Source organism: Argiope bruennichi, chromosome 5 (assembly GCF_947563725.1).
Source record: "Argiope bruennichi chromosome 5, qqArgBrue1.1, whole genome shotgun sequence".
Lineage (NCBI taxonomy): Eukaryota > Metazoa > Arthropoda > Arachnida > Araneae > Araneidae > Argiope > Argiope bruennichi.
In genome coordinates this window covers 31,671,686-31,697,790 of record NC_079155.1, presented here as the reverse complement: position 1 = coordinate 31,697,790, position 26,105 = coordinate 31,671,686, and the positions used below count along the sequence as shown (strand labels likewise).

Below are 26,105 nucleotides of genomic sequence, written 5' to 3'. Positions count from 1 at the left end.
AACAAATGCAAAAATGGATATAAAAATTTTTATTGCTTGTGTTATGACAGCTATAGAAAGATTTTCAGCTCCAGTTTTTCATAATACAAATAAAAGCTGCATGTTAATACAAAGCTACGAATTGAAGCAACATTAAATATGGTTTCGACAGAATGTTTATTTAATGAAAAATAATTTTTCCCCTGTTGCAATCATAAGCAGATGGCACGAATATTAAAATAGTAATTTTATTCTTTTTTCTTTTGGATTACAAAAATCATAAGAAGGAGGGGGAGGGGATGAAAAGTAAATTATATTACAAAGAGTATAAAATTCCAAATGCAAATTTTGATTAAAATTCTCAAAGATAAATAAAAATTTTATTTAAAACCTCAAGGCTCTTTTTTTCTCTCTCTCTAAAGATAGAAACTGACTCTTTAACGCTAAATTAATTCCCCTTTAAGACCAAATCTTTTTTCAGATTGAATTGTTTTAAAGATTTCGTAGATCTTGTAAGATGCTTTATTATTCTTGCATTTATCTCTTAATACTTTTACGGATTCCGAAAAAAGAAAGATAAAATACTATTAAAACACTTTTTTTCTAAGTTTTAAACAAAAATTATTGTTATCGCAGTGCTGGAATGTGATTCCAATAATTTCGAAAAAGTTTCCAAGGAGTTGTAAAATTTAATACTGAACTTCTGATTTTTAAATTTTTGTTCCATATCATTCGAATTTAGCGAAAAATATATGAAATTAAAAATTATAATAATTTTTTAAAGATTAAAATTAGAAGCTATATTACTTTTACCCCTAAAAGGCAAATTTAAACGCAAATAACATAGAGTTTTATAATAAAAGTGATAAAATAACATCCTCGATTAAATTATCATTAATATTTTAACACACATAGAGCCATAGGAGTCTGGTTATTAGTTGCATTTTTCCTATTTTGAAATAACACGAGACCTATCCTGGGTTAGTAGTAATTTTAAAACGAAATTATTTGGTAAAGTCGATGCTTAAACCGTACTCCTCTTTCAAAATTTCTGCACTACATCAACAGGTGGGATATCTGACTCTTATCGGATTTTATGTACATCAGATCTGCTTACACGTTGGTTCTTCGATGAACTCGTATTTTGAACATAGAAACCTCTAGCTCCGAAGTAGAGACCTTAACATGTCACCGCGGTTCTGTTAGAAGAATCCCAACTTCAAAATCTGAGGTTCAAGTATTCGAAATCCGATTATATAGAAGATAATTGTGTAGGCCTACATTAATCCGTCCGTTTACCCTAGTGAGATCTGGAAATTTAGAGGTGGAGGATCCTATTTAGGCACCGTCCTCGTCAGTTGACCAAGCTCTAAAATTCGGAGGTACTTTCCAAAATAACTCTCAAGTAATTACAAAAGGGAATCAAGCTGCCAATACTAAATCTATACTTATATAAAGTTCAATGTGTGTGTGTGTGTGTGTGTGTGTGTGTGTGTGTGTGTGTGTGTGTGTGTGTGTGTGTGTGTGTGTGTGTGTGTGTGTGTGTTGGCGCTCTACAGGCCTGACCGTTTGACCTACAGCTATGAAATTTGGTACATGTATACCTTGGAGGTTGGGAATGTGCACCTGGGGTCCCGTTTTTAAATTTTTAGTTAGAATTTTAATTATTAACTAAAAACTGACTTTCCCTCCAAAAAAATCTTAATTTTCCCCACCGCCAAATGAGTAAGGCTTCAGTTTTTTTTTCTCCCAACGGTAATGAGGCTAGGGTTAATATTTTTCGGCGGATTATTTCAAACGATTCTGTTTATTTTCTTAATGCTTGATGCATTTAAAATTAAACATTGTTAATAAATCGATCTTTCAGATTCATTCTGAAGTACTTTTGAATTAAAATAAAACAGAATAAAGGAAATTAAAAATTTCTAATACGCATAGCGTTACCTCAACTGGAGTAGAAAAAATCACGTATTTGCGTTACGTAACTGGCATTGAAAATTCACGCATGCGCATTGTGTTCTGAATTCCGCATTGTGTTGACAATTATTATCAACAGATGCGGACTGGATTTAAATTATTTTTAGGTTCGTTGTATGCTTTTGTAATTAAAATGTATTTATGTTAGTTATATATTTTTTGTATATGCTTATAGTTTTAAGTACATCGTTTTTTAAGTAGTTTTTTTTTAAACCTGTTTTTAACCGTTTATTTTAAACGTTTCGTTTTATTTTCTTAGTGTTTGATGCATTTAAAATAAAACATTGTTAATGAATCGATCTGTTCATGATGAATCTAAGAAAATTTTGTTGACAAATTCTTGAGATATTACATAAATTAAAAAAGATATTCTTTAGTGCCCATAAAGTTTAAACGCTGAGTGACTCTATTTTCAGTAATCAGATTATAAAAAAATGCTTTGTTTCAGTAAAAAATATAATTATATTAATTGAAGATTAATTCTTTCCACTTTAATTTAAAGCATAAATTCTACGGGTGATAACAGAAAATTAGAGAGATACATATTACGTTATAACTGAAGGCCTTTATAATATTATGAATGAATTATATGACAATCAAAATGTGAAGTTTTAAAATATTTTGATGAAGAAGCTATTAAAGTAGGAATTGCATAAAATATTTATTTATTAAAATTTTAACGAACATTAAGATTGGCGAACCGGCTGGTCGCCAAAGGCGGCTAGTACTAAATATAAAATAAGACCAACTGTTTATCACAAATTTCTATAGAGGAATAAATAACTTATGAATGCTTACGTCATTGAGTAAAATATGATGAGCTTCCAGCTCCAACTCTTCCATCTCACCGGATACTGTCTCCAATTGCATGGCGGATACCATGACGCTTCGACCACCAATAAACCTGGAAAGAAAGCGGATATTAATACATGGTTATATGAATTTTCTGTTTTTTATATATTTCACTGTTTTGTTACAAAAGCTAAAAATACATGACAAACCCCATAACCCATATGGCACTTGCATTGAATCCGAATATTTTATTTCCTATTTTAGTCATCCAAAAACAGGGGATGATTTTTAATTAGGCAATTTAGGCAACTGTTCAGGATCATTGATGTGAGGGAGAATAGATCAATTCGATCAAATAGATCAATTAACGAAAAATTGTTTCCCGCCAAATAAATTCTATGAAAAATACAAATTTTAGGAATTATAAAATAGTAAGACTACAATACGTATTTTATTGAATTTTTAAAACAATTACTAAATAAATTGGAGCTAATGAATTCTCTATTTATAATATACTGGAATATTTATTATTCATTTAATTAAGAATGCTATATTTCATTTAGTAAGTCCTGTAAAACGATTTTTAAAGTTATATTTATTTGAATTTATTTTATCCTTATAATTTATCATAATAATGAAATCATTAACTGTAATGATAGCAAATTTTTCAAGAAATGTATTTTTCTGATATACATTTAAAAAGCAATGAATAAAAACATATATGTTGTTATTTCTAATGGCAATTTTCATAGACAAGTCCAAGACACCCTTTTAAGCCAAGGGTGCGTCCCTTGTTTTTTCAGTAGCGCCATCTAGGGCCAAGAGTACGACTTAGCTACACACACGTCACAACCCTTTTTACGGGACGGACTTCATTCATGCATTTTATTCACTCATCCACAGATCGCAATTTAGACCTGAATCAAAGAACGATCACCTCTGATCCAGTACCCCCAGTGGTATTACTCTCGACATAGAGGGCTTTGTGATCACTACAGATTTATACGCGCGCCAGCCAACACACACACGGAGAGCCTTCGGCCGGCGGAGTTCGAACTCGCAACCCAAGGGACGCGAATCCAACTCCCTACCAACCAGGCTATCCCGGTCAGGCTACATATACATGTATTAAAGATACAAGAATAATAAGACTTGCTTTAGTTTAAGCTAAACACCTTTATGAATTGTGGAACTAAGCTGACCAATTATTAAAAGACAATCTTCACACAGTACGTTGCCAAAGGACGCAACATATATATCTAAATCCGCAACTGATCTAAAAGAACATATAAAATTTGCTAAAGTTGATTATTTTAAAGGTAAACAAACAAATATTAATAAAGAAAAGCAATTATTGGCCAAAAATTAATTTCATCTCATTTAATTTGAGAAAGTAAAAATAATGTAATTTTGGGCGGAAGAATTTTAACGCCGTTACCAATTCCTCTGAGAATCAGTTAGAAATACTTAAATGGCTTACGGTGCGATGAACAACAGTATCGATTTCTGAAGTGATGAATCTTACAATCAGCAAAGGCGCTATTCAAAATAAGATAAAAGGCTCAACGTATTTAAGAACAGAATTAATAATAAATGATATAATACGAACAGAATTAAAAGATTCATAATTCAAAGATTCATCATCAACAGAATTAATAATAAAAGATGTAATACGAACAGAATTAATAATAAATGATGTCAAAGCTTTGTTTAAATAAGGTCCTTATTTCTATCAAATAGGATAAACTTCGAAAAAGTATAATAATCGATTTTAAGCACTGCAACATAGCTGATACATTAGAATTAAAATGAAATATCATTTATTATTATTAACCGGTCAATGTAATAAATCGAATAATTAATTTTATAGATTTTTTTTATTAATACTGATTAGTCAATGTTATTAATTGGTTAATATTAATAATAATTGGTTGATAATGTATTCATCATTTCTTATCTGTAATTATTCATATTACCTAGTTATCTTGATAAATGGATTAATAACTTTTACCATTTATTATTAAAAATAACCGATCAATGTGATTGTGAGAAAACAACCGTCACTGTTATAATTAGCATGATTAATAACTTAGAATTAATATTAACTGGTCAATGTAATAAATCGATTCATTACTTTTATTGGTTAATTATTCGTACTGCCCAGTCAGTGTCACTAACTAATTATTAGTTATAATAATTAGTTAATGCGATAGTCGATGAATTATTTTTTATCAGTAATTTTTCATATTCTGTTGCTAACATGATAAATAGATTAATAATTTTTATTGGTTATTATTAATAGTAACCGACGGTCAATGTGATTGTGGGAAAAATAGCCTTACATCGTTAATGTTAAAAACGTTAGTACGTCAAACAAACAAAACGTCGTACGTCAAAAACCATATAAAGTTTATGTGTACTACATTTTGGTGTAACAGCTGAAATAACCAATATATATCCTGCAGCAAATCGCCGAATCTTGCAGCCATTGTGTAGCCATTATAAAGTAGAGTTTGTGATTCTTCAGATACTGGAAAAATGACCATTAACAATGACTGCCATGCATAGACTTGAAATATTTGAAATCATAAATCATAAAAAAATCATAAATGCACTTAGCTTAACATGTTAATCGAAACAATATATTATGTCACAGTATTCATTTTACAGTTTATCTATCATTACTTATATTTTTGAACTTACATTGAGTTTTACGCGAGTTCGCAAATTGTACAGACTGTCTATGACAAAGGATACCGACGTGCTCTGATTGGTTTAAGCCTTGGCATCTTTTTGGCAAGACATTGACAAAAAGATGCCAAATTGAAATATATTTTAATAAAAATAAATAAAATTTGTGAATTTATCCCCCCCCCCTCCTATTTTTTACGGTTAACATGTAATATTAATCTGGAACACATATACAGCAGAAAAGATGAAATCCTGAAACCTAAATTTAGGAAATATAAAAATTACAAATTATTACAAATATTTTTTTGTATGTGTTTCTTTTTAATATTATTTTGATATAACTAAACAAATTAGCTACGAAATCACATATTCCGTTAAAGCTTACATATTTATACGTTTTGGGCATTAAGTAATCATCGCCCCATATTTAGTTGATGGGAAAGTAACAAACGTTCAGCAACAGGTTTCAATGACTGCATAAATTATCTAATAAAGGCACGAAAATCATAAAAAAAATAAGAATTATTTAATTGCTGCATCATATGTTGAGTAATTACTTTCATATAATTTTTATGCTTCTGTGCATAAACATTTACTTGTATTACTAGTATTATTAGTAATATTTATTATTATTATTAATAATAATTAGTATTAGTAGTATTACTAGCAATATTTAGAGAAAACAATTATATTAATGAAAATTAGATCGTGTTGATATTCACACGTATCTTCCATAAAACTAATGAAAGGTAAAGGTTTGAGCCAAATAAGCGAAAACTAGACTATTATGAGTGCAAAAAATTGCCAAAAAGATGCCAAGGCTTAAACCAATCAGAGCACGTCGGTATTCTTTGCCATAGACTTAGTCTGTACAATTTGCGAACTCGCGAGTCTTACCATGGTGAAATCGGGTCCGGGATGGCGCTATATGATATTTTCAGCATGCGAGCAGAAGAAAAAAGGGTTATAAAAGTCAGTTATAAAAAATGCTTTTTACTTGTGTGTGTAAAATCGCGTTTTTCCAAGGAAGACACCTATCTATATAAACTTAAAAAGCAAAACTTTATCTGAATATAAAAATTTGATCCAAATCGTGAAAACCGTTTCCGAGATAAAATATTATATACATACAAAAATTGCTAGTTTAAGGGAAATTTTTCAAATTTTGTGCTAGATAGATGTAAACTGTGTAAAAACGTAAATTTCCAAAATATTTTTCAGTTTCAAAAGTTACAAATTTATTTATTTTAAATTAAAAAAAATATTCACCCTTTTTTAAAAATGCTTCTTCTCGTACAGTTTTTAATACTTTTTCCCCAAATTTTTTTAAAGGGACCTCACACTATTTATCAGAATTAAGAATCCAATTTTTGTAAAAAAAAAAAAAAAAAAAAAAAAATGTTTATCAAAATTTCGTGAATTTTTGAAAAAAATTTGAATTTTTTTTTTCCCTTTGAACATTTTTAGAAAAAATTCTAATCAAAATTTTTACAAATCCATCGCCAATTCTATTAAGCATGTATTTAAGAGTGAGTGGAAAGAATTTCATGCAATTACATTAAATTGTGATTGACTTTTGACATTTTTTAGCAAACAGAATTTTGAAGAAAAAAAAAAAAGCAAACCGAGATAAATGGCTTTAAAATTTTCAACACAAAAATTTGTAATTAAAAGCAGTTCTCAAGATGCTTTTTTCGCAAAGCAATAATGTCACATTTGTAAGTCCTAAGATATCAATTTTATTAATATATATTCTTATCATATTTATAATTGACCATTATCATATATAGAGATTATTAGAAAAAATTAGAAACTTTCAACTTTTTTTCCGATAAAATTTTTTTTCATCAAAATATTTACTTAATGCTCTGCAATTCTGATTATCATATATCTATTAATACACAGCCAAAATTCTAGATCATTTAATTGAAATTGAAATGAAATTAGTAATTTTGATGTGATTATAATAACCAGTTAGAAACTCAATTGAAAAGAAAAGTGAAAGCAGTAAAACTATAAAAGAACATAGATTTAATCGTTACAGTATCAAACAACTGGTCTTCTTTTTATTTCATGGAAAAAAATTAAGCGACTTGTCGACATGCACATGAAATATATTTGATGTAAACACTAGAGGTGCACGTAGCACATGATATCGCGTTAGACAAAATAATTCCATACCTCCCAAAATATTTGTCCAGCTGTTTCGAAATTTTCGGATTAATAAGTCAAAGGTTCAAAGATCATTTTCCACTTAAAATTGGAAAATCGATATATTCGTCGATTTTTCGAAATCCTCAGAGTACTGAGTCCTTTTAAAGAAATTAAAAAATATTTTTTTTTTAAATGTTAAAATGGAGTAAAAATTTATTTTACGCTCTAATATTTTCTGTAGCTGTTATGGAAAAATGGCAACATTTTGCTAATTTTTAATTAACTGAAATTCTATTAAAATTTTAGAAAAACTGTCTTAGAGTTGCACATTCCAACTTTTAAAAGTATTTTTGATGATGCCAATTTTGATGATTGTAAGTCTAAAGGTCATTACCGTACAGTGCCAACACACACGCACGCACGCAGATAAGCTTTCTTTTATTATGATGGATGAAAAGAGTAATAAAGCAATATGATTATTTTAAAATAAGCATGTGGAATAATTGGAACAACAAAAGAATTTTTTCTAATCCAATCCAATTCAAGCAAAACAAGCAAAAAAAACATTTTTTATCAATAACATTATTTGTCTTTTAAAGAGCTTTTAAAGCAAACTTCTAGAAAAACTAATTAACAAAGAGAAAAAAAAAGTTAAGTTGATATTTTATTCTCTTTGTTCAGAAGCAAAAAATTATTCTTATGAATTTGATTTCAAAATCATATTTGAAAAGAACATTAAAAAAAATATTTTGTCTGGGGGAAGAGTGATCAGTCATTTGTAAAGATAATGCAAAGGTTAAATAAATTATCAGAAAAACGATAACAAAAAAAAAATTTAATGCTTTGTCATAAGTACTAAACTCTAGAAAAGAGCAAGTATAATATGAAAAAAAAAATTCCTCGTAATTATTTTTTATCACAGATTTTCCATACAATGCATTTGCAATTCCTTAAAGAATAATCGTTTCCTTAATTAAATTATTATGGCGAAAGCTTCATTAATTCTGATCCCTAGGGATGTGGTAAACTATTCAAATTACCGAAGTAGATAAGACAGCTCGGAGTAGATAAATTGCGTAGTATCCGATCGAAACTATAATGTCCCCTTATGTTAAATATTCTTGTCGTATGAATTCAAGATATGCAAATACAAAATGCAACGTACATTTTATATCTATGAAAAAAATGTTAACATGTGATTATAGTAATTTTTTATTACATAAAAACATAGTTCTGAAGGTAAGAAATTTATATTTTACATAACAATGTTTATTTTTTAAATTCAATTATATTCATTACTTATATTTTATATTAATATATTATTTTATATTATTAATCAATATTTTTCAAAGTTAGTAAAGATAATAATTCGAATATATTGAAGTTGCAGACATTTGAGTGCTCTTTGGAAATTAATACGAAAAGTGGGGAGGACTGTTGTGGCATAATGTAAAAATACAGTTTTCGACATCGGATGATTCTAGGTTCGAAACCTTATATCACTGATGAATCGTCAAGTAAAGGCATCTGGTTTATGTTAAATCGTTTAGGGCCAATGTCTTTTTATTGGTATATCACGGGAATCTGAAGAAAGGATTTTGGCTCAGTTGTCTTCCTCTACATCTGGCCACGGTTCAAACTAATAATATCAGTTTTTTTTTTTAAACTCTTGTTTCAAATTGTTTTCATTGCTTCATCAGATATTTTAATCATATGGTTTTCTTCCATTTATAGAAACTAAGGAAAAAAAATAATTCTGCACAGTTTACATGATAGATCAGAAAGGGAAATTACAATACCATGAGAGACAGAGAGCATTTTGAAATAAATTCTCTGTACAGTTAAATATTTATTTGCAATGTGATGTCACGCGACTGGTTCAGCTCATTTATATTAACAACCGTTTTAAAGAAACACTAGGGCTTTTTTGGGACGGACCTCGTAATTTTGAACCGCTGTCAGATAATAAGGCCGACACTTGAGCTGGCATCCCCTCTCCAAATTTACACACTATACCTGGAAGACTTTTGGCCCCGACGGATTTAACGTGCACGACGGTTCTTCGGTGGAGCCCTCCTGTTCCAATACCGAGGCCTTACCACCAGGCCACCGCGGACCCGTCATGTGACTGGACTTTATTGGCAAAGTTCATGCACTCAATAAGTAGAAAGAGTGTAAGGCCATTAAAATGGCACGGTATTAAATTTCGCCCGAATTTCATGATTAAAGATATTTTATTAATAAAAATTGTGAACAGCAAGTTATGTATAAGAGATTTAATTAAAATTAAACATAACTAATAATACCTTTGCTAATCCAAAGTGATTAAGGAAGAATAATTTTGACGATTAGATGATACAATGTTTAAGACCAAAGTATTAAGAATAATTTAAAACTGATTAAACATGAAAGGCAAACGAAATGATTACCTTAACAGCAATAATTTTTCCCATAGATTTCACAAATGAGAAATACAGCCATATCATTCCATCTCTGTATCGTTTTCCGACCGAAATCTTTTAAGCGGTTCCTCAAACTGAAAGATTTACTGCGTGCAAAATCATGAAATAAAATTTTATGCTTCTACAAAGACCTACATTACACTAATGAAATGTTTCAAAGAGGAAATAAGACCGTATCTTTGTAAGTGAATGAAGCGAGATATCTTAGCCATTTAAAACACACGCACCGTTAATTTCAGTGGTGGCGTTATGCTACAGAAACATATAATTTAACTAAATCCGTTTTATCGTCTGCAAAAGAGCGTTGTAGCGAAAATAAATGAGAGGTAAAATTGCGCTTAAGCTCTTCGAAGCGGGTATTAGTCAAAGGAATTAAACAAGAATTTCATTTTAAAAAGCTCTTCGTATAGTTGCTTTATCCATTCACCGAAATGAATGCATAAAAGCACTTCTAAGATATGAATTCGAGCAAACGAATAATTTCATAATTTTTGAAAAATAAAAGTGGTTTCTGAGCACTCAGAAAATCTTCTTCGTCTGTTTTTTTTTTAATTAATTAATGCTTATATACATTTTGAAATTCGGGTCTATTTAAAAAATTAAGAGATTTATAAAATTTGAGTCATTTAGCATAGCTGCATAGATCAAAATAGTACAATTCGTAAAAAATTATGTACAACTATAGCAGTTTACAGTTTCGCCATTATATTGAGGCAACAACAATAAATATAAACAGAAAAAGGGTAGAAACAACTATTTCTTTAAAAAAAAACATTGGTTTTAACTTAATAAATGTAAACAGGGGTTTCAAAACCTTACTGTTTTATAAATATAAGCAAAAAACTTCGAAAACTAATTAATTTTAAGTGTATAAAACAGATTTATAAGACCTTAGATTTATAAAATAATTTTTTTCAGTTAAAACCGAAGGGTTTTTGAAAAAGAAATAGTTATCGTTTATACCAAAAATGATACACTTAGAAACCAACACCAGTCTATGAGTCGCCATCAAAAAAGCAACATTTCAGCACAGAATAGACTGCAAATATTAATTTAGATATTTAGATTAATGTCCCGTTTTAAAGTAGCACTTGGACTAATTTAGCACGGACTAGTAGCTTTGTGTCATGATCAGATGACGAGTACGAGACCCGAGTTGGTACCCTCTCTTTTAAGCTCTGAATAACACCAATGGAAAGACAGGTAGCCTTAATGAATTTAAGGAGCATCTGATTTTCTTCTTTAGTGAAATGAAATCTTAGAATCGAGATAGCGAGAACTTAATCATCGTGAGTAAGTGAGTATGATTTGCCTTCATTCTAAGGTATGTTTTTTTAATAAAAATTTTTTAAAAAATTTGTCAGATCAGATATCAGAATTGAAATGATATAAAAATTCTAAAAGTAAGTCGCAAATCAGGTACAATGATTTTAAACTTGACATCATAAGAACATTTCAGATTATAAGAATTTAAAAATTAATATTGTTTACTCTTGTACTAAAATTAAAAAATGAACTTTTAAATTTTTTTGAAGACAGACTTTTAAATAGATATGTTCCTTCAGTAAAGCATAATTTACATATTATTCAGAAATGATTGTATATTAAATGAAATGCAATAAAAGCAAATTTGAATCGCTAGTAAGAAATATCATAGCATGATAAAGTTTTAAGTTTAATTCGTTTATTCTTTCTTCGTTTCCTTCGGGAAGGATTGTACCGTGGCCGGTGATGGCCCTTAGGACTCAACCACAGTTCCCGCCAATGTTGCTTTTGCGGCGGTCTGATCATTCAGTTTTCTTTATCCGTGCCTTCGGACGGGTCGGAGAGTCAGTGATATGACTTACCCTTTCTTCATTTGATTTGATTGCACCAGCCATTATATTCTGAGAGTAACATTTTTTTATATCACACAATTTACAAGAAGAATATCGATTTTTCTGTCTTATATTTTATACATATAATAATATTTGTCTTTATACATAGCTTTGTTGCTGATTGTAGAGTACTATTTTTTTCATTTTTAATAAAGTCCAACTATATGTGTACAAAGCCAAACAGAAGTAACTTGAGCTCTGCAGACACAGGTGTGGTGCGGTGTTTAGAAGGTAAAAACTTCTTTGTGGTATACTAGTCCCTCCCCCTTTTATTTTATTTGAAAGTTTTGTAATCATCAACGAATTAGAACTTGAGATTTTGATGAATCTTCACGGAATATGTATATTTTTGTTTATTTGAAAAACACATTCACTGCCTACGAATATGATAAGTCCAAAAGCGCTCAAAGGTAGACGGAGTAAATTTTTATAGGGATTTTAAACCAAATTTGTAGATTTTTATCAAAGTTTGAACAAAATCTATTCAGAGGTAGTCTGTTGTCTAGGTATTCGAGTATAAATGAATTCCATAACTACAAAATATAAAGAATTAGACAAATCAAATTTGGCACGCAGGTTTAACATGTAAAATATAGATTGCCAGCAATAAAATTAAATGCAATAACTCATAAAGATATTGAATTAAATCAAAGAAATTCGGTATGTGATCTTATGATTGCAATTGTAGTTCTGTGCCAATTTTAATTTTCAACAGTAGGAAAAAAATCGTTTAACATATGTATACACAAGATTGGGTAAAAGTGCTAAATTTGCGCTACAGATCTATATTTTGTAACTCTTGTTTTTGAATGTTATGCAAGGCATTCGTGGTCTTATCCAAGATCCACAATTTTTTGATATGATAAGACTTTTATTAGAGAATAGGCTAGAATGTTTCGAGTAGACAACTCTCTTTCATAACTACTATTTGCCTATGGCATTCGGTTATTAACATAAAGGTATTAGAGAATATACGAGAAAATTTCTTAGAGACAACTACAATTATTTTTCTTTTTGTGATCGATTTTCGTAAATGTGCCAACATTAAAATCTATAATCTTAAAGCCATCATCTAAATATACATCATATTCACTGTTCCATAGATTCAAATCAATAACCTAACAAAAAAAACTTCTTTGAAAAATATTTAGTAGCAATTTTTCTCGCAATTGTTTTTTATTTACCAACACAACTATTACATTCACATTCCAGAAATTTCTACCGATTCAAATCGGTGAAAACGCACACGAAAAATCACGAAATTCATTAAGTAACTGCTTATTCAAAGAATAAAGAATTCTTTCGCGTCAATTCCCACCTATACGAAACCGTGCTAATGAGTATTTGCTTCAGCTCAAATTTCAAAAAATAAAAATAAAATCTCACGACTCTCGATATTCATAAGCTGAATATCACCTACATTTATATCGATGTAATGCCAGTGAATTAGTGCATTCGTTAATTAACGAGAAGGTGAAAAGGACGAATTCGAACACGGATTGAACGTTACGTTCCGTGACCCAGACTATTAAAACCATGTTCCTGAAAACGCATTCAAAAGTTAATGGGTCTTATTTGAAAACAGCAGGAACTAAATTCATAACTTCCGAGCGTATATAAATCAGAATGGGAATATGAGAGCCTGATTAGTAAATTCAATTAAATACAGAGAATAAAGTAAATTCAAATAAGTAAAAATAATAAAACAATTAAACTTTTATTTAAAAGAGAAGCCTTCTAATGTCTGGTGTATTTTGATGCTTATAATAAAGCTATATTAAACTCGGACATGATCTCCGTGCCTGGTATTTATGCTATTCATACAAGAGACTTACTTTCTGTTATCATAATCCATTTTGTATAGTAATTTAACTTCATTTTGATACGTTTAGTGGCGGATTTAAACATTTTGCAACACCAGGAAATACACAACATGAGATCCTCTTTTGACAAAATTTAGATTTATTTTTACTTTTAATGCTTTTTTAACTTATCGACACGTTAAGGGATTTTTTTTTTTGCTTTAATAACTTCGAAAAAAGTATGTTTTATTTATTTATTTATCTATATATCATAGAAATAAATGATATAAGTAATAAAATTCTTCAAAAATTAACTATAATTATTAGTTAGAGATATTATTACAAACAAAAGGATTCAATTAATATAATAGATTATGGATAAATGATATATATAAATATAACATTAAAAAATATCATTTTAAAAGATTTATAAAAGGGAATATAACATAGTTTGTAAAATTAATAATTAATAATCCAACAAATTATAAATAAGTAATCGATTTTTTGCAATAAATTTAGTACTAACTTTAGTAATTATATATATAATTACTAAATCACTTCTAAATATGTAGTATTGATATAGTATATATAATTACTAAAATCACTACTAAATAAATAGCAATAAAATCGATTAGTTATTTATAATTTGTTGGATTATTAATTATTAATTTAACAGGTCATGTTATATTCCCCTTTATAAATCCTTTAAAATGATATTTTTTAATCTTATATTTATCATATATCATTTATCCATAATCTATTATATTAATTGAATCCTTTTGTTTGTAATAATAAGATCTCTAACTAATAATTATAGTTAATTTTTGAAGAATTTTATTACTTATATCATTTATTTCTATGATATATAGATAAATAAATAAATAAAACATACTTTTTTCGAAGTTATTAAAGCAAAAAAAAAAAAAAAACCTTAACATGTCGATATTATATATATATATATATAGTACTAAAATTTTACAATTCATAGAATTTTTATTTTTCACAAATCTTTAACCTCTTTCATAAAAGATCGATTTATTTTTATTTTCAACTCATTTTTAATTTATCAACATATTAAGGAATTTTTTTAAAATTTATTTACTTTAGTAACGTCGAAAAAATATGTTTTATTCATTTATTTTTAAATCTATATATCATAGAAATAAATGACGTAGCTAATAAAATTCTTCAAAAAGTAACTATAATTATTAGTTAAAGATATTCTTATTATAAATAAAAAGATTTGATTATTATGATAAATTATGAAGAAAAATATTACGTGATAAATGCAAAATTTATAAAATATTAATTTTAAAGAGATATAAACGGATTATAAGATAGCCTGTTAAACGAATAGTTAATATACCAATGAATTATAAATAAGTAATTAATTTTATTGCAATTTATGTAATAGTGATTTTAGACTTTCTATGTATTAAATATATATAGTCGTAAAATTTTATAATTCATAGAATTTGCACTTTTTACAAATTGATTTATTTGGCGAATAAGCTTATAATATTTTTTAATCGGCATGCCTTAGGCTCTCTTCAGCCCAGCAGTCATAGGCAGCTTCCTAGTCATGAATACATCCTGGGTATGCTGAAATTTCAAAGCTCCCTAGCACGGAATAAAATTTTAAAGCTGACTTTCAAGAAAAATTATCAATTTTTATGGAATTTCTACATAGTTGACAATAAAAATAACTACTATTATTACAATAAAAATAATACTATTACTACTATTACTAACTACTTTTAAGAATTACTTTTTAATAAATTAAACTTTTATTTTTTCTAATTCTAAAATATCTTCAGCACAATTTCGCCAGTTTAATAGCATCGAATAAAAGAAAAATAGGTTTATAAAAAAATTGCAAACATAAATATTCAGAAAAAATTTATTATTTTTGCTGAAGAATATTACAAATTCAGTTTTTCTGCTTGTGCAATTTTAAAGATATATAAACAGTATAATATCGATGTCATATTTGATCATATCTATATAATTTTAGTTATAATGTCGATGATAAATATTTATTGGAAAATGCAAATATCTTAATTGCAACTCAGGACAAATAGATTTGAGAAACCAAATTTCAAATAAGAATGTTAAAATTAAAGCCCAAAGTAATTTTTCCAAATATATGCATTTTATTTTAATGTTGTTGTATTCTTGTAGAAGAGCTTCTTGAAATTATACGAATGAAATGTTGCTGATGTTGAATCTGGAACCGTTTTAAAATCCTAAATATTTCCTTTTTCTAAAACCCAAACGACTTTTTTGACATATTTCTTTAATTCTTTAAGAAGAATTGTTGTTGCAGAAATATTTATTTTGTAACCTTCATAGCTACACAATCTTATAAGATAAATTTTGTAGTATTTTATTATCTTTTAAGAATTAAAAATTATTTAAAAACATTTTGAAGAATATTTTAAATGCAAAAATATACTTTCAGAATTTTATAAGTTCTTGCACTATTTTGTAAGCAAGAGAATTTTCAAAAAACTTAGGCAACTGATATTTTATTCACAGAATACCGAAATATGATAAAAAAAATATGGATAAAGCATTACCGATAAGTATTTTCTCCACTTTCTTTGATCTGTGAAAAACACATTTATTGTTGCAACTATTGAAGGCTGAAATAAACTATGCCATGAAAATGTTTGCTCATTTAAAATTGCAATAAAAAACATGAAAGACAAAATAATGAAATTTCAAATACATCCCTGCACGTTATTGGCTTCTGTCAGATGTTATTGCCAACACCGAAAAACGAAAAGGAAATAGCAAACGATTCTCCTGAACATTCAGATATGAGACTTTTCTTAACGTTTCTCAATTTGGAGTCTTATTTCATTTGCATGGCGAAGAAAGCTCGCTAGTTTAAAACTAAAAAACAGTTTTCCACCAGAATAAAAAAAGAATTACGCCAAAAGCAGGAAAGAATTAATATGTTGGACAGGAACGTAACAAAACTAAGCAACAGGAATTTAAAAGCAGTTTCTGTGCGGAAGCAGGGAAAAATTTGCATGCGTTTCGAAAAAGCTGTTTTTCATCCTTTTCTAAGAGAAAATAAAGGACTAAACAGTAAAAAAAGATTCTTTCTTTCGTTTGCTGTTATTATTTTTAAATTATTACTTTCTCTTCACGAAGAATTCTGTTGGTCAATATTTTCTAATGGGAAAATAAATTTTTTCCTCTTTTTTCCCCTACACATTTTGTCCACGCATTCTTTACGATTGTTGAAGTTGATAATCAATGTTTGAAGTGAACGTAAAAATTTTTGTTCTATTTGCTGAAAATGAATACAAACAATGCCTTCATCTATTGCCATTTATTTATTTATATTAATAAATAAACTGCTGATTGTAGAAACACTGCTGCTCAAGAAATTCTTTAAAGAGATTAAATATTTATCAAACGCAAAATAATATTTCATTTATTTTCAAAAATAAAAATATAAAAAATAATATGCAGACATAAAATCGTTTTCTTAAATTTATTTTTAAGTATTTAATTAAAATAAGAAGGTCATTTGTTATGTTTTTCGTTGATGTCATTTTTACTTAATATTTAACATATTAAATATTAAGTGGAATTTAAATGCAATTCTTTTTTATTAGTTTCTATTTATTTATTTGTTTTTTTAATGATTTTCTTATTTATTTATAATAAACAAAGTAAGTTAAAACATATTATTTAGCAAATTGGAGCGATTAATATAACGCATTTTGGAATAATTATAAGATTAGCGGCAACGCGTTTAGCTTGTTATATTTATTTTACGAACAGAATACATATATGTAAACATATTTTAACACATGCGTGGCCGAAAGAAGTTTTTGGTATTTTAAGTTCGATTTATTTCATCCATCCTGGGAGGTATAATTTTCATAAAAAGAATAAACGATGATTAAAGATTCGTCGGGCTACATTGCGATCTAAAAGCAAAAGGGACAGAAATTTTCTCTTCAGTGATTTTACTGTGAGATTTTGATTGGGATTTATTTGACACGTGTTCATTTAGGACAGGGAATGTTAGGTATCTTTAAATGAATGTTGTAAGCATTAAGGATTTTTCCCACTTCATTCGGAGAGTGAGAAAATGCTGAGATCAGCAATTTTATAGACTGTGTGTTGAATTTATTAATTAAAAACAAATTGGAATTGGATCAGGAAATATGAGAGCATTTTAGAATGGAGTTAATATGGGCTGAACTAAGATAAAATTTAGGAAATTAATTAGGATTTAAATTAGATTAAGAGATATTATTATACATATATATAAATTATAAATGTTAGCACTGATATAACGGTGACATTAATTTGTAATTAAATGCATATTTCAGTTTCATTAATTATACAGAACAGAAAATAAGAGCTCTATGAGAGGTAGGCAGTGCCAATGATGAATGTCATTTAAAAATGATAAGCAGTATTTATCTTGTTTCTTTTAATATTTACAAAAATTACAATTGGTGCCCACACTAACCAACTAATTTATTCTAAACTAATTTACTTAACTAACTCATTCTAAAACTAATGAATATTTATTAAGTAATAGTCAATGTAAAGCTTCAAAGGAGGTTGCCAAGTTGTCATTTCACACGTAATCGTGACGAAAATATATGTAATTAAGTTTACTCAAAAATACATATAAAAAATCGAAATGGTCTAATATGAGCTAAAGAGGAATTATAAATAAAATAAGAGAGAGAAAATTAACCATGCTGCATCAAATGAGCTTTAGATAGTGGTATACTGGAGATAAAAATCGTAACAAAGAAAAATTTATAAAAATCTTTCAAAAGAATTCCAGATGCATAAAAAGAAACGGGGACAAAAATATGCTTAGCATTTAAATGGGTACAATTTGAATACTTATCGTGAACCAAGATGCAATTAGACAAAAACTAATTAAAATACACAAAATTGTATTTTTTTAAAATTTGAGATAGTGCTGTTCATTTACCTAGTTTCGTAAAGTCCTTTACTGCGTATTTAAAGTTAGGGCATTAATTTAACTTAAGAAACAAATAAAATCAATATGACATTGTATTTATTCCCTAATAGCACCAAAATCACATAAACTATTTATAAAATCTTTCACAATACTGTGAATACGGAATACTGTACCAGCAATTGCAAAATATGCACAATACTTTTAAGATAAATATTTTTTCGATATGCAGAATATTTAATAATAGTTATACTTTGAAATTTACCTAACTTATGATGGTTTATTTAAAAAAAATCCCCTGGAATAACTGACACGGTAAAAGAAAATAACTAATCAGGAATTTTCAGTTCGAAGAAATAAATTTTAAACTTGCATAGGTTCTCATCTTCTATATATATTCAAATTTAAAAATTTCTAAAATTAACGAAAAACGATAGGTGTAATTCTGCTCTGTATGCTTCCATATTTAAATTCGCATTTATCTAAGTGATTCTAAAGAATGAGGAATTTGGATTAATAATGTTCTTCTCATCGATTCAGTAATTTTACATGATACCAAATATCTTTATCCTTATCTTTATTACTAATAAAGATGAATGTGTATATGTGCTGACGCTGTATAAAACAGACTATTTGGCATATAGGTACTAAACTTGACACAAAAATAGTTTGAAGTAAGGGAATGTGCACTTCGGAGACCTTTTCTTTGCTGAGTTTTTTTTAGTTAATTAAAAAGTGAACGGAATTTTGGAGTTCTTCCATGATAATTTCCGAAATTATCATCCCAAGAATTTTGCACTGCATCAAAATTAATAAAAAATATCTATCTATGATACCCCTTTAAAAATTGAGCATGCTTTTCCTAAATGTTAATAATTTCATAAAATATTTTTTTTTTTTTGTCTAACTTTCAACAAAAGATTGCATTGTTGCCCTGTTCAAACCATTTTCATTGTTTTATCAGCTGTCTGATCGCGTAATTTTCTTCCATTGTTGAAAGCTAAAAATATATTTTGTTTAATATCTGTGCAGTTTACGAGACAAATAAAAAAAACGAGGCTACAACAATACCACGGAAATTAGCAGATAGATAAATCGTATATTTTCGTTTTTTAATAATGTTATGACGTCCTGAGATGCATTTCCATTAGAAAGGTTCATCAACCCAATAAACAACGTTTTTGTAAGAAAATTAAAATGGATAGCATGGCTTTAATGTCCGATAATTTAATGGAATCATGATAATGAAGTTATGACTGTAAGATTTAAGGTATACGTACACACTTGAAGATTTCTTTTTTAATTTTAACTTTAAAAATCCAGTTTTTTTTACAGTAGGTTATTAATATATGTTTAAACTCATTTCAGTGAGAAAAAACCACATTACACTAATTATTAATTAATTAAATAATATTTAATGAGCTAATTAGCCTATTTTTTGAAACATGATATCTTAAATTCTAATTTGTACAGACAGACAATTCTAGTTGGAAATGATGCCTAATATTAGTCTTCATGTTGTCTGCCTCAAACAAGTTATAAAAATGTATAGTTTTTTTAAACAATTTTTTCATCAACGATTAATAGAAAAAGCGAGATTTTTTCTGTCATTTTAACTTTTAAACAGCTATTAAAAATGTATTTCTATCAATATAACTTTGATTGAGGTACAAAACATCCGCTATTTCATACAGATTATTTTGATATATAAATAACTGTATTTGGTTCATTTCTTGTTGAGTTATGATTGTTTGAATGTAGCAACGTAGTGGGAAAATATCATTCTTCATAAAATGAGTTTTAAAAACACCGTAACTAGAGTTTTTAATGAAAGCTCCTCAAGAAAAATAATCATAACTCGAGAAATATTTCGAATATTGACAACATCTTGGTATCGTTTGAAAGCTAAAGGATCAGAAAACATTATTAAGCAATAAAAAAAAATATTCGATATTATGAACGATTTTCGAAGTTTCAAATGTGTCAAAATTAAATATAACCAATATTCCCGGCAATTGTCAAAGAAGACTAGTAAATAATAAAGAATGAATATCTACTTTTTAGCACTCCGCAATCCAGACGCTTTGACTTAGCATTACATAAATTTGATACAAATATACCAAAATTGTAGGAATATGGGATTTAGGGACGATTGGTTTGAAATTTCAATTAAAATTTAAATTAATTAACTTAAAATTATTACATTTTCTTAAAAGTTAAAAACTGTCTTTTTAACAATATTATTTATTTGTGCATTTTTTTCTTGAATATTATTGATGATTTTTTTTTCAAATAATTTTTTTGTGTATTTTTTAAGGTTATTTTTTATATAGTTGCATCGAAATTCAATTTGCTTTCATCGCTTCGTCAAATATTTAATTAATCGCGTGATTTTTTTTTCATTACTAAAAGTAAAGAATGAAAAAATCTGTTTAATATCAGTACACATGAGGAATAAGAAAGAAAAATAATATTTATTAAAAATTTAAAAGATAGACGAACAGAAAATTTATGTTTTTAAAAGCTTTAGGACAGTATCTGATTTGATTCCATTTTGTACCTGGCTCATTTATACAATTAAAGAAACAGAATATAATTTGACAGTAATAATATTAAAAAAAATGTATTGGCTTTAATATTTATCACAATTTTTACATCACAGCTTTCTTCGAGAAATAATGAATATTAAAACTTACATAAAGAGATGTAATTTACATATTTAAATGTATTAGTTATTATAATGCAATATGTAATGTATAAAATGTAATTGTATAATAATGTAATTCAATATGTTATGTGTAATAATGTAATATGTAATATATAATCATGTAAAATGTGATCTACGATAATGTAATATTTAATGTTTAATAATATAATATAAGATATATATGAATACAGAATGCAATGTATAATAATGTAAGATGTAATGTATAATAATGTAATATGTAATGCATAATAAAGTAATATGTAATGTATAATAAAGTAATATGTAATGTATAATAAAGTAATATGTAATATATAATAATGTGATATGTAATGTATATGAATGCAGTATGTAATGTATAATAAAGTAATATGCAATGTATAATTAAAGTAATATGCAATGTATAATAAAGTAATATGCAATGTATAATAAAGTAATATGTAATGTATAATAAAGTAATATGTAATGTATAATAATGTAATATGTAATATATAATAATGTGATATGTAATGTATATGAATGCAGTATGTAATGTATAATAAAGTAATATGCAATGTATAATTAAAGTAATATGCAATGTATAATTAAAGTAATATGCAATGTATAATAAAGTAATATGTAATGTATAATAATGTAATATGTAACGTATAATAAAGTAATATGCAATGTATAATAATTGATAAGTATTGTAATGTATAAGTTATTATAAGAGATTATTATCATAAAAACTTATAAATAAATAAGCATTTTGAGTTACTCATAAGAGATGTAACTGAAATTTAACACAATTATTGGTTGGCGAAGTAGCTGGTCTACAGAACTGGCCGGCTACATTATATTACAAAGTACAGAATAAGCAATATTATAAATTCGACAATTAACAATGCTGCACAATATATTAAAGCAATGCAATAAATTATATTCCACATTTATTTTTTATGAGTCTCACTTAGAGCTCATTTGAGCCACAGAAGACGAGGGAAGATGAAAAATTGCTGAAAAGGGAGGTAATCAAGTACTTTCTAGGAATTGATACATTCCGGGACATGTATTAAACTCAGCAATTAAGTTCTTCAGCGAGGTCTGTTTTTCTTCTTTCATCGGCCGGTGCAACGACACCATGTTCGTAATCGCTTCTTGATGGATGGTGTGCCAAGTATTTCGGGTGGGTGTGGTTTCAATTTGTCACGCTCCGATGTGCGAAAGGAGACAAATCGCAATTCAACCCCTCTCAAGAGACCACACGCGAGATTCCAGATTCAGTTGGGTCGCCGTATAATATTAATACAAACTTTTCCCACGTTAAAAACAAAACAGAAATACTTATTAATTTCTGAAATAGGATTAATATTTTAATTAAATTTAAAAATTTTATTTCGGTGTACAGAGCGATCATATCATAGTTTAAAAGAGTTGCTGTTTTCCTAAGCTCTTTTTCGAAGAATTTATTTAAATTTCCACTCAATTTATTAATCATTATTTTAGCCCATAAAAGTACACATAGAATATCTGAAATAGGATATTCATCTTTTTTCCCCCTTCTATTTATTATTTTTTTTATCTTTATTTTATATTATTACATGCCAATTCAGTCCCAAGCGTTATATGTCATATCAGTTTAATTTTATATTCTATTACGCATCTTCCAAATAGGAAAAGCCTGTGACGTCACAATAGAGCATAAGATTATATGTATTTAACTGGCATGCGCTGTTCCGTTGTCACGTGGTTGTGATGTCACGTGGATTACTTCGTTGATCTGCTTAAACAGCTTTTTTTTTTTTCCCACCAACCTTCTTTATTTTCCTTCTAAAGCAAGGAAGAAAATAAATATTTTATATAAAATAAATCATAAAATAATCAAAATAACATAAAACTAATTACAAAAAACTGATTGCAGTTCAATTAGAACCATTAGTCCGAAGCATCGTACCATAATAATAATTTCACATTTTGAATAATCAATCTTTATTTTATCTTTTTCCCTCAAGGATTTGGATTTAATTGTAGCAGCGATAATGTGCACGTACTAAATGCTTTCATTATCGTCTTTCTTGCAACTAAATTCAAGTGTGTTCGGAGCAACTAAAAAATAAATAAATAAAAGTTCTTATTGAAAGAAATATTTTTTAAATTCAACAAAATTGAAGAAAAAATTGTGCGAAATTAAAATTTATATCACGGAAAAGCTAATTTTTATAATTTTAAGACAGTATAAAAAGGATTTTTGTGTGATCATATGTTCCGATCTTATAGAAGAAAATATTAATATTGCGATTTGCGTTCACTCAAAAAACTAATTAAAAATTTTAAAAAATCTTTTTCTTATGAATACCTCCCACCCAAAAAGTAACTATATGACAAATTTAGTAGATATAGGTCAGCTCTGTGCAATGTTTTAAATCATTATTTTAACTCAAATTACTGATAGTATTCAGCTTATAACAATTATTATCTTTATACAAAAACCGAGAGGACATGAAATCATAGGTAGAAAAGTTTAATAATTTTTTTTTCTTCTATGCTATCATAAAATTTTAAATCTTTGCTGAGAAAAAAAATTATGGAAATTAAACCCAGATTTCATTTGTAAAGTTTTTAACTATTTTGCTTTCATTTATGATAAAATTTATACATTTTTTTTTTTTGTTCCTAGGATGTTAAATGACTTTTTTTAAAAGCCAATGAATCAAAAATACACAAACAAGTTTCGAAAAATTATTCTTCGTAATAAGATCGATTCGATTGTTATCGAATAGTATCAATAAAAATTGTATTATTTAATAACTAAATACAAATAAATATAAAAATATTTCTATTGATTCAGGAATCGTTTGCCAAATAATATCTGATATATTCAGGATATCGTTTGCAAAATAATTCTCCATTTCAATATAATTCAACTGTAACCTACTGATATTTCTAGTTCTACTTTCCAATTTCAAAACCTATTAGATAGATTCTAAGTTCTTGTAAAAAAAAAAAAAACAAAAAAAAAAAAAAACGTTTTTATCTCTATATTTGCTAGCATTCTTTTACAATAAATATTTTTCCACGCCCACTACTTTCATTTTGCTCTTTAGATAGGATAGGTGATGGAAATCTAAATGTAATTTTTAACTTGCGACTAAAACATTAAAAAAAATCTTAAGAGATGAAAAAAAAAAATTCTATTTCCCTAAAATTCTACTATATATATATATATATATATATGACATTAAAAAGTCTAGAAAATACCTAAATGTAAATTTACAAGAAGAGAAATAGAATGCAATATTGATACGAAACGTTAACATAAAGATTCACTCAAATGTTTCATTAAGAATTCATAGCACAAAGCAAATAAATTCTTTAGCATTACAATTTTTATTCAATGGAAAAGCTGAACAAGAAGTATGTTGGGAATATATTATTATTTAAATTTTTTATCTGCACTTGATATTTTATTAAATTGCATGACAAAATAGTATATTTTTCATGGAGAATAAACTGGATAAAAGTGGAGTTCCTTATTTCCGATTTTCTCGTAAAAGTAAATAATGAAAAAATATTTCAATTGTGAGAAATTTTGTCTCTAAATTTCAACGAATCTCCTCTTTTTATATTTCCTTGAGTCAAATTGGAAAAACTTTTTGTATTGATATATGTTTGTGAACACGATATCTTGAAAATTCAACTTGATAGACAAATAAAATTTAGTATATATTGTTTACAACAAAATTGCAAATTTCTATCAAATTTTGTGTAAACTCCTCTGCGCGTTCAAGTACATGCATGGGGAAACGATTATTAAAAAACACAACTAGTTTGATACTGAAATTCGGCAAACGATTTTATCATTACAATTATATCTGCGTCAGAAAGTGAACAAATCAGATACTTTATTAGGTATATGACGGTTTATCTATTTGTAAACTCGACAATTAAAAAAAATCTAGAAGAATATATTTAAGTATAAGATTTTTCTGCGAAAAGTATATATTTCTGCTTTTTTTTAAAATCCACTTTACACTGAGAGAATATGTTGAAAAAGACTTTCAATTCTCTTAAATAAAAAAAATAATTTTCATAAATTTTTTTTTAAATGCGTTTGTTTCACGAGAGGGGTAAGGTTTTTTTCAGTGACAATATTAAATGTATTTTTATATTCACGTATGACGTTTACACTACTTAATTCTTAATAATAGATGATTAGGTCTGCTACATCTTTAACATCTATCATAAGTAATTGTTGTATTTAGATGTTTCATACAAATATTGCAGCATAAGAACATTTGTAAAGAAGGTTTTAAGATAATTAATCAGTTAATTTCTTATTACCAAAATAATTAAAAATGCGAAAAACTAATTTTTATTAGCAAAAAGAAAAAAAAAGAAAAAAAATCAGCCCTTGCAACGCTGGGTATATTATACAGTTAAAAGTTAATTTAAAGTAAAGAATTCTGCGAAATATAGAACGGCAATCAAATATAAATTTAACTTTATAAAGAGATAATTTTTAACTATTTTGAATACGAAATAAATTTATAAAAATTAATATTTATAAAAAAATTCGTCAAATCAGGAAATAAAAAAAGTCAACATTTATGAACAGTAAATGAAAAAATCCTTTTAAATATTTTCGCAATATTTTTATTCATGTCGTTTAAGAACAATTGGTTGTATATCGTTAAGACTAATTACTTTTTGAATTTAAAA

The 26,105-nt window shown here is 27.2% G+C and overlaps 1 protein-coding gene across 1 annotated transcript in view; it reads right to left on the bottom strand.

The window, feature by feature from the left end:
• Nucleotides 1–26,105, bottom strand: part of LOC129969564 (rhomboid-related protein 2-like) — a 318,342-nt gene that overhangs the window by 146,663 nt on the left and 145,574 nt on the right. Inside the window, exon 3 of the mRNA XM_056084189.1 lies at nucleotides 2,755–2,860. Within this exon, the coding sequence (XP_055940164.1) occupies nucleotides 2,755–2,838 (84 nt within the window). The 5' untranslated portion in view covers nucleotides 2,839–2,860. The remainder of the gene's footprint in view (nucleotides 1–2,754; nucleotides 2,861–26,105) is intronic.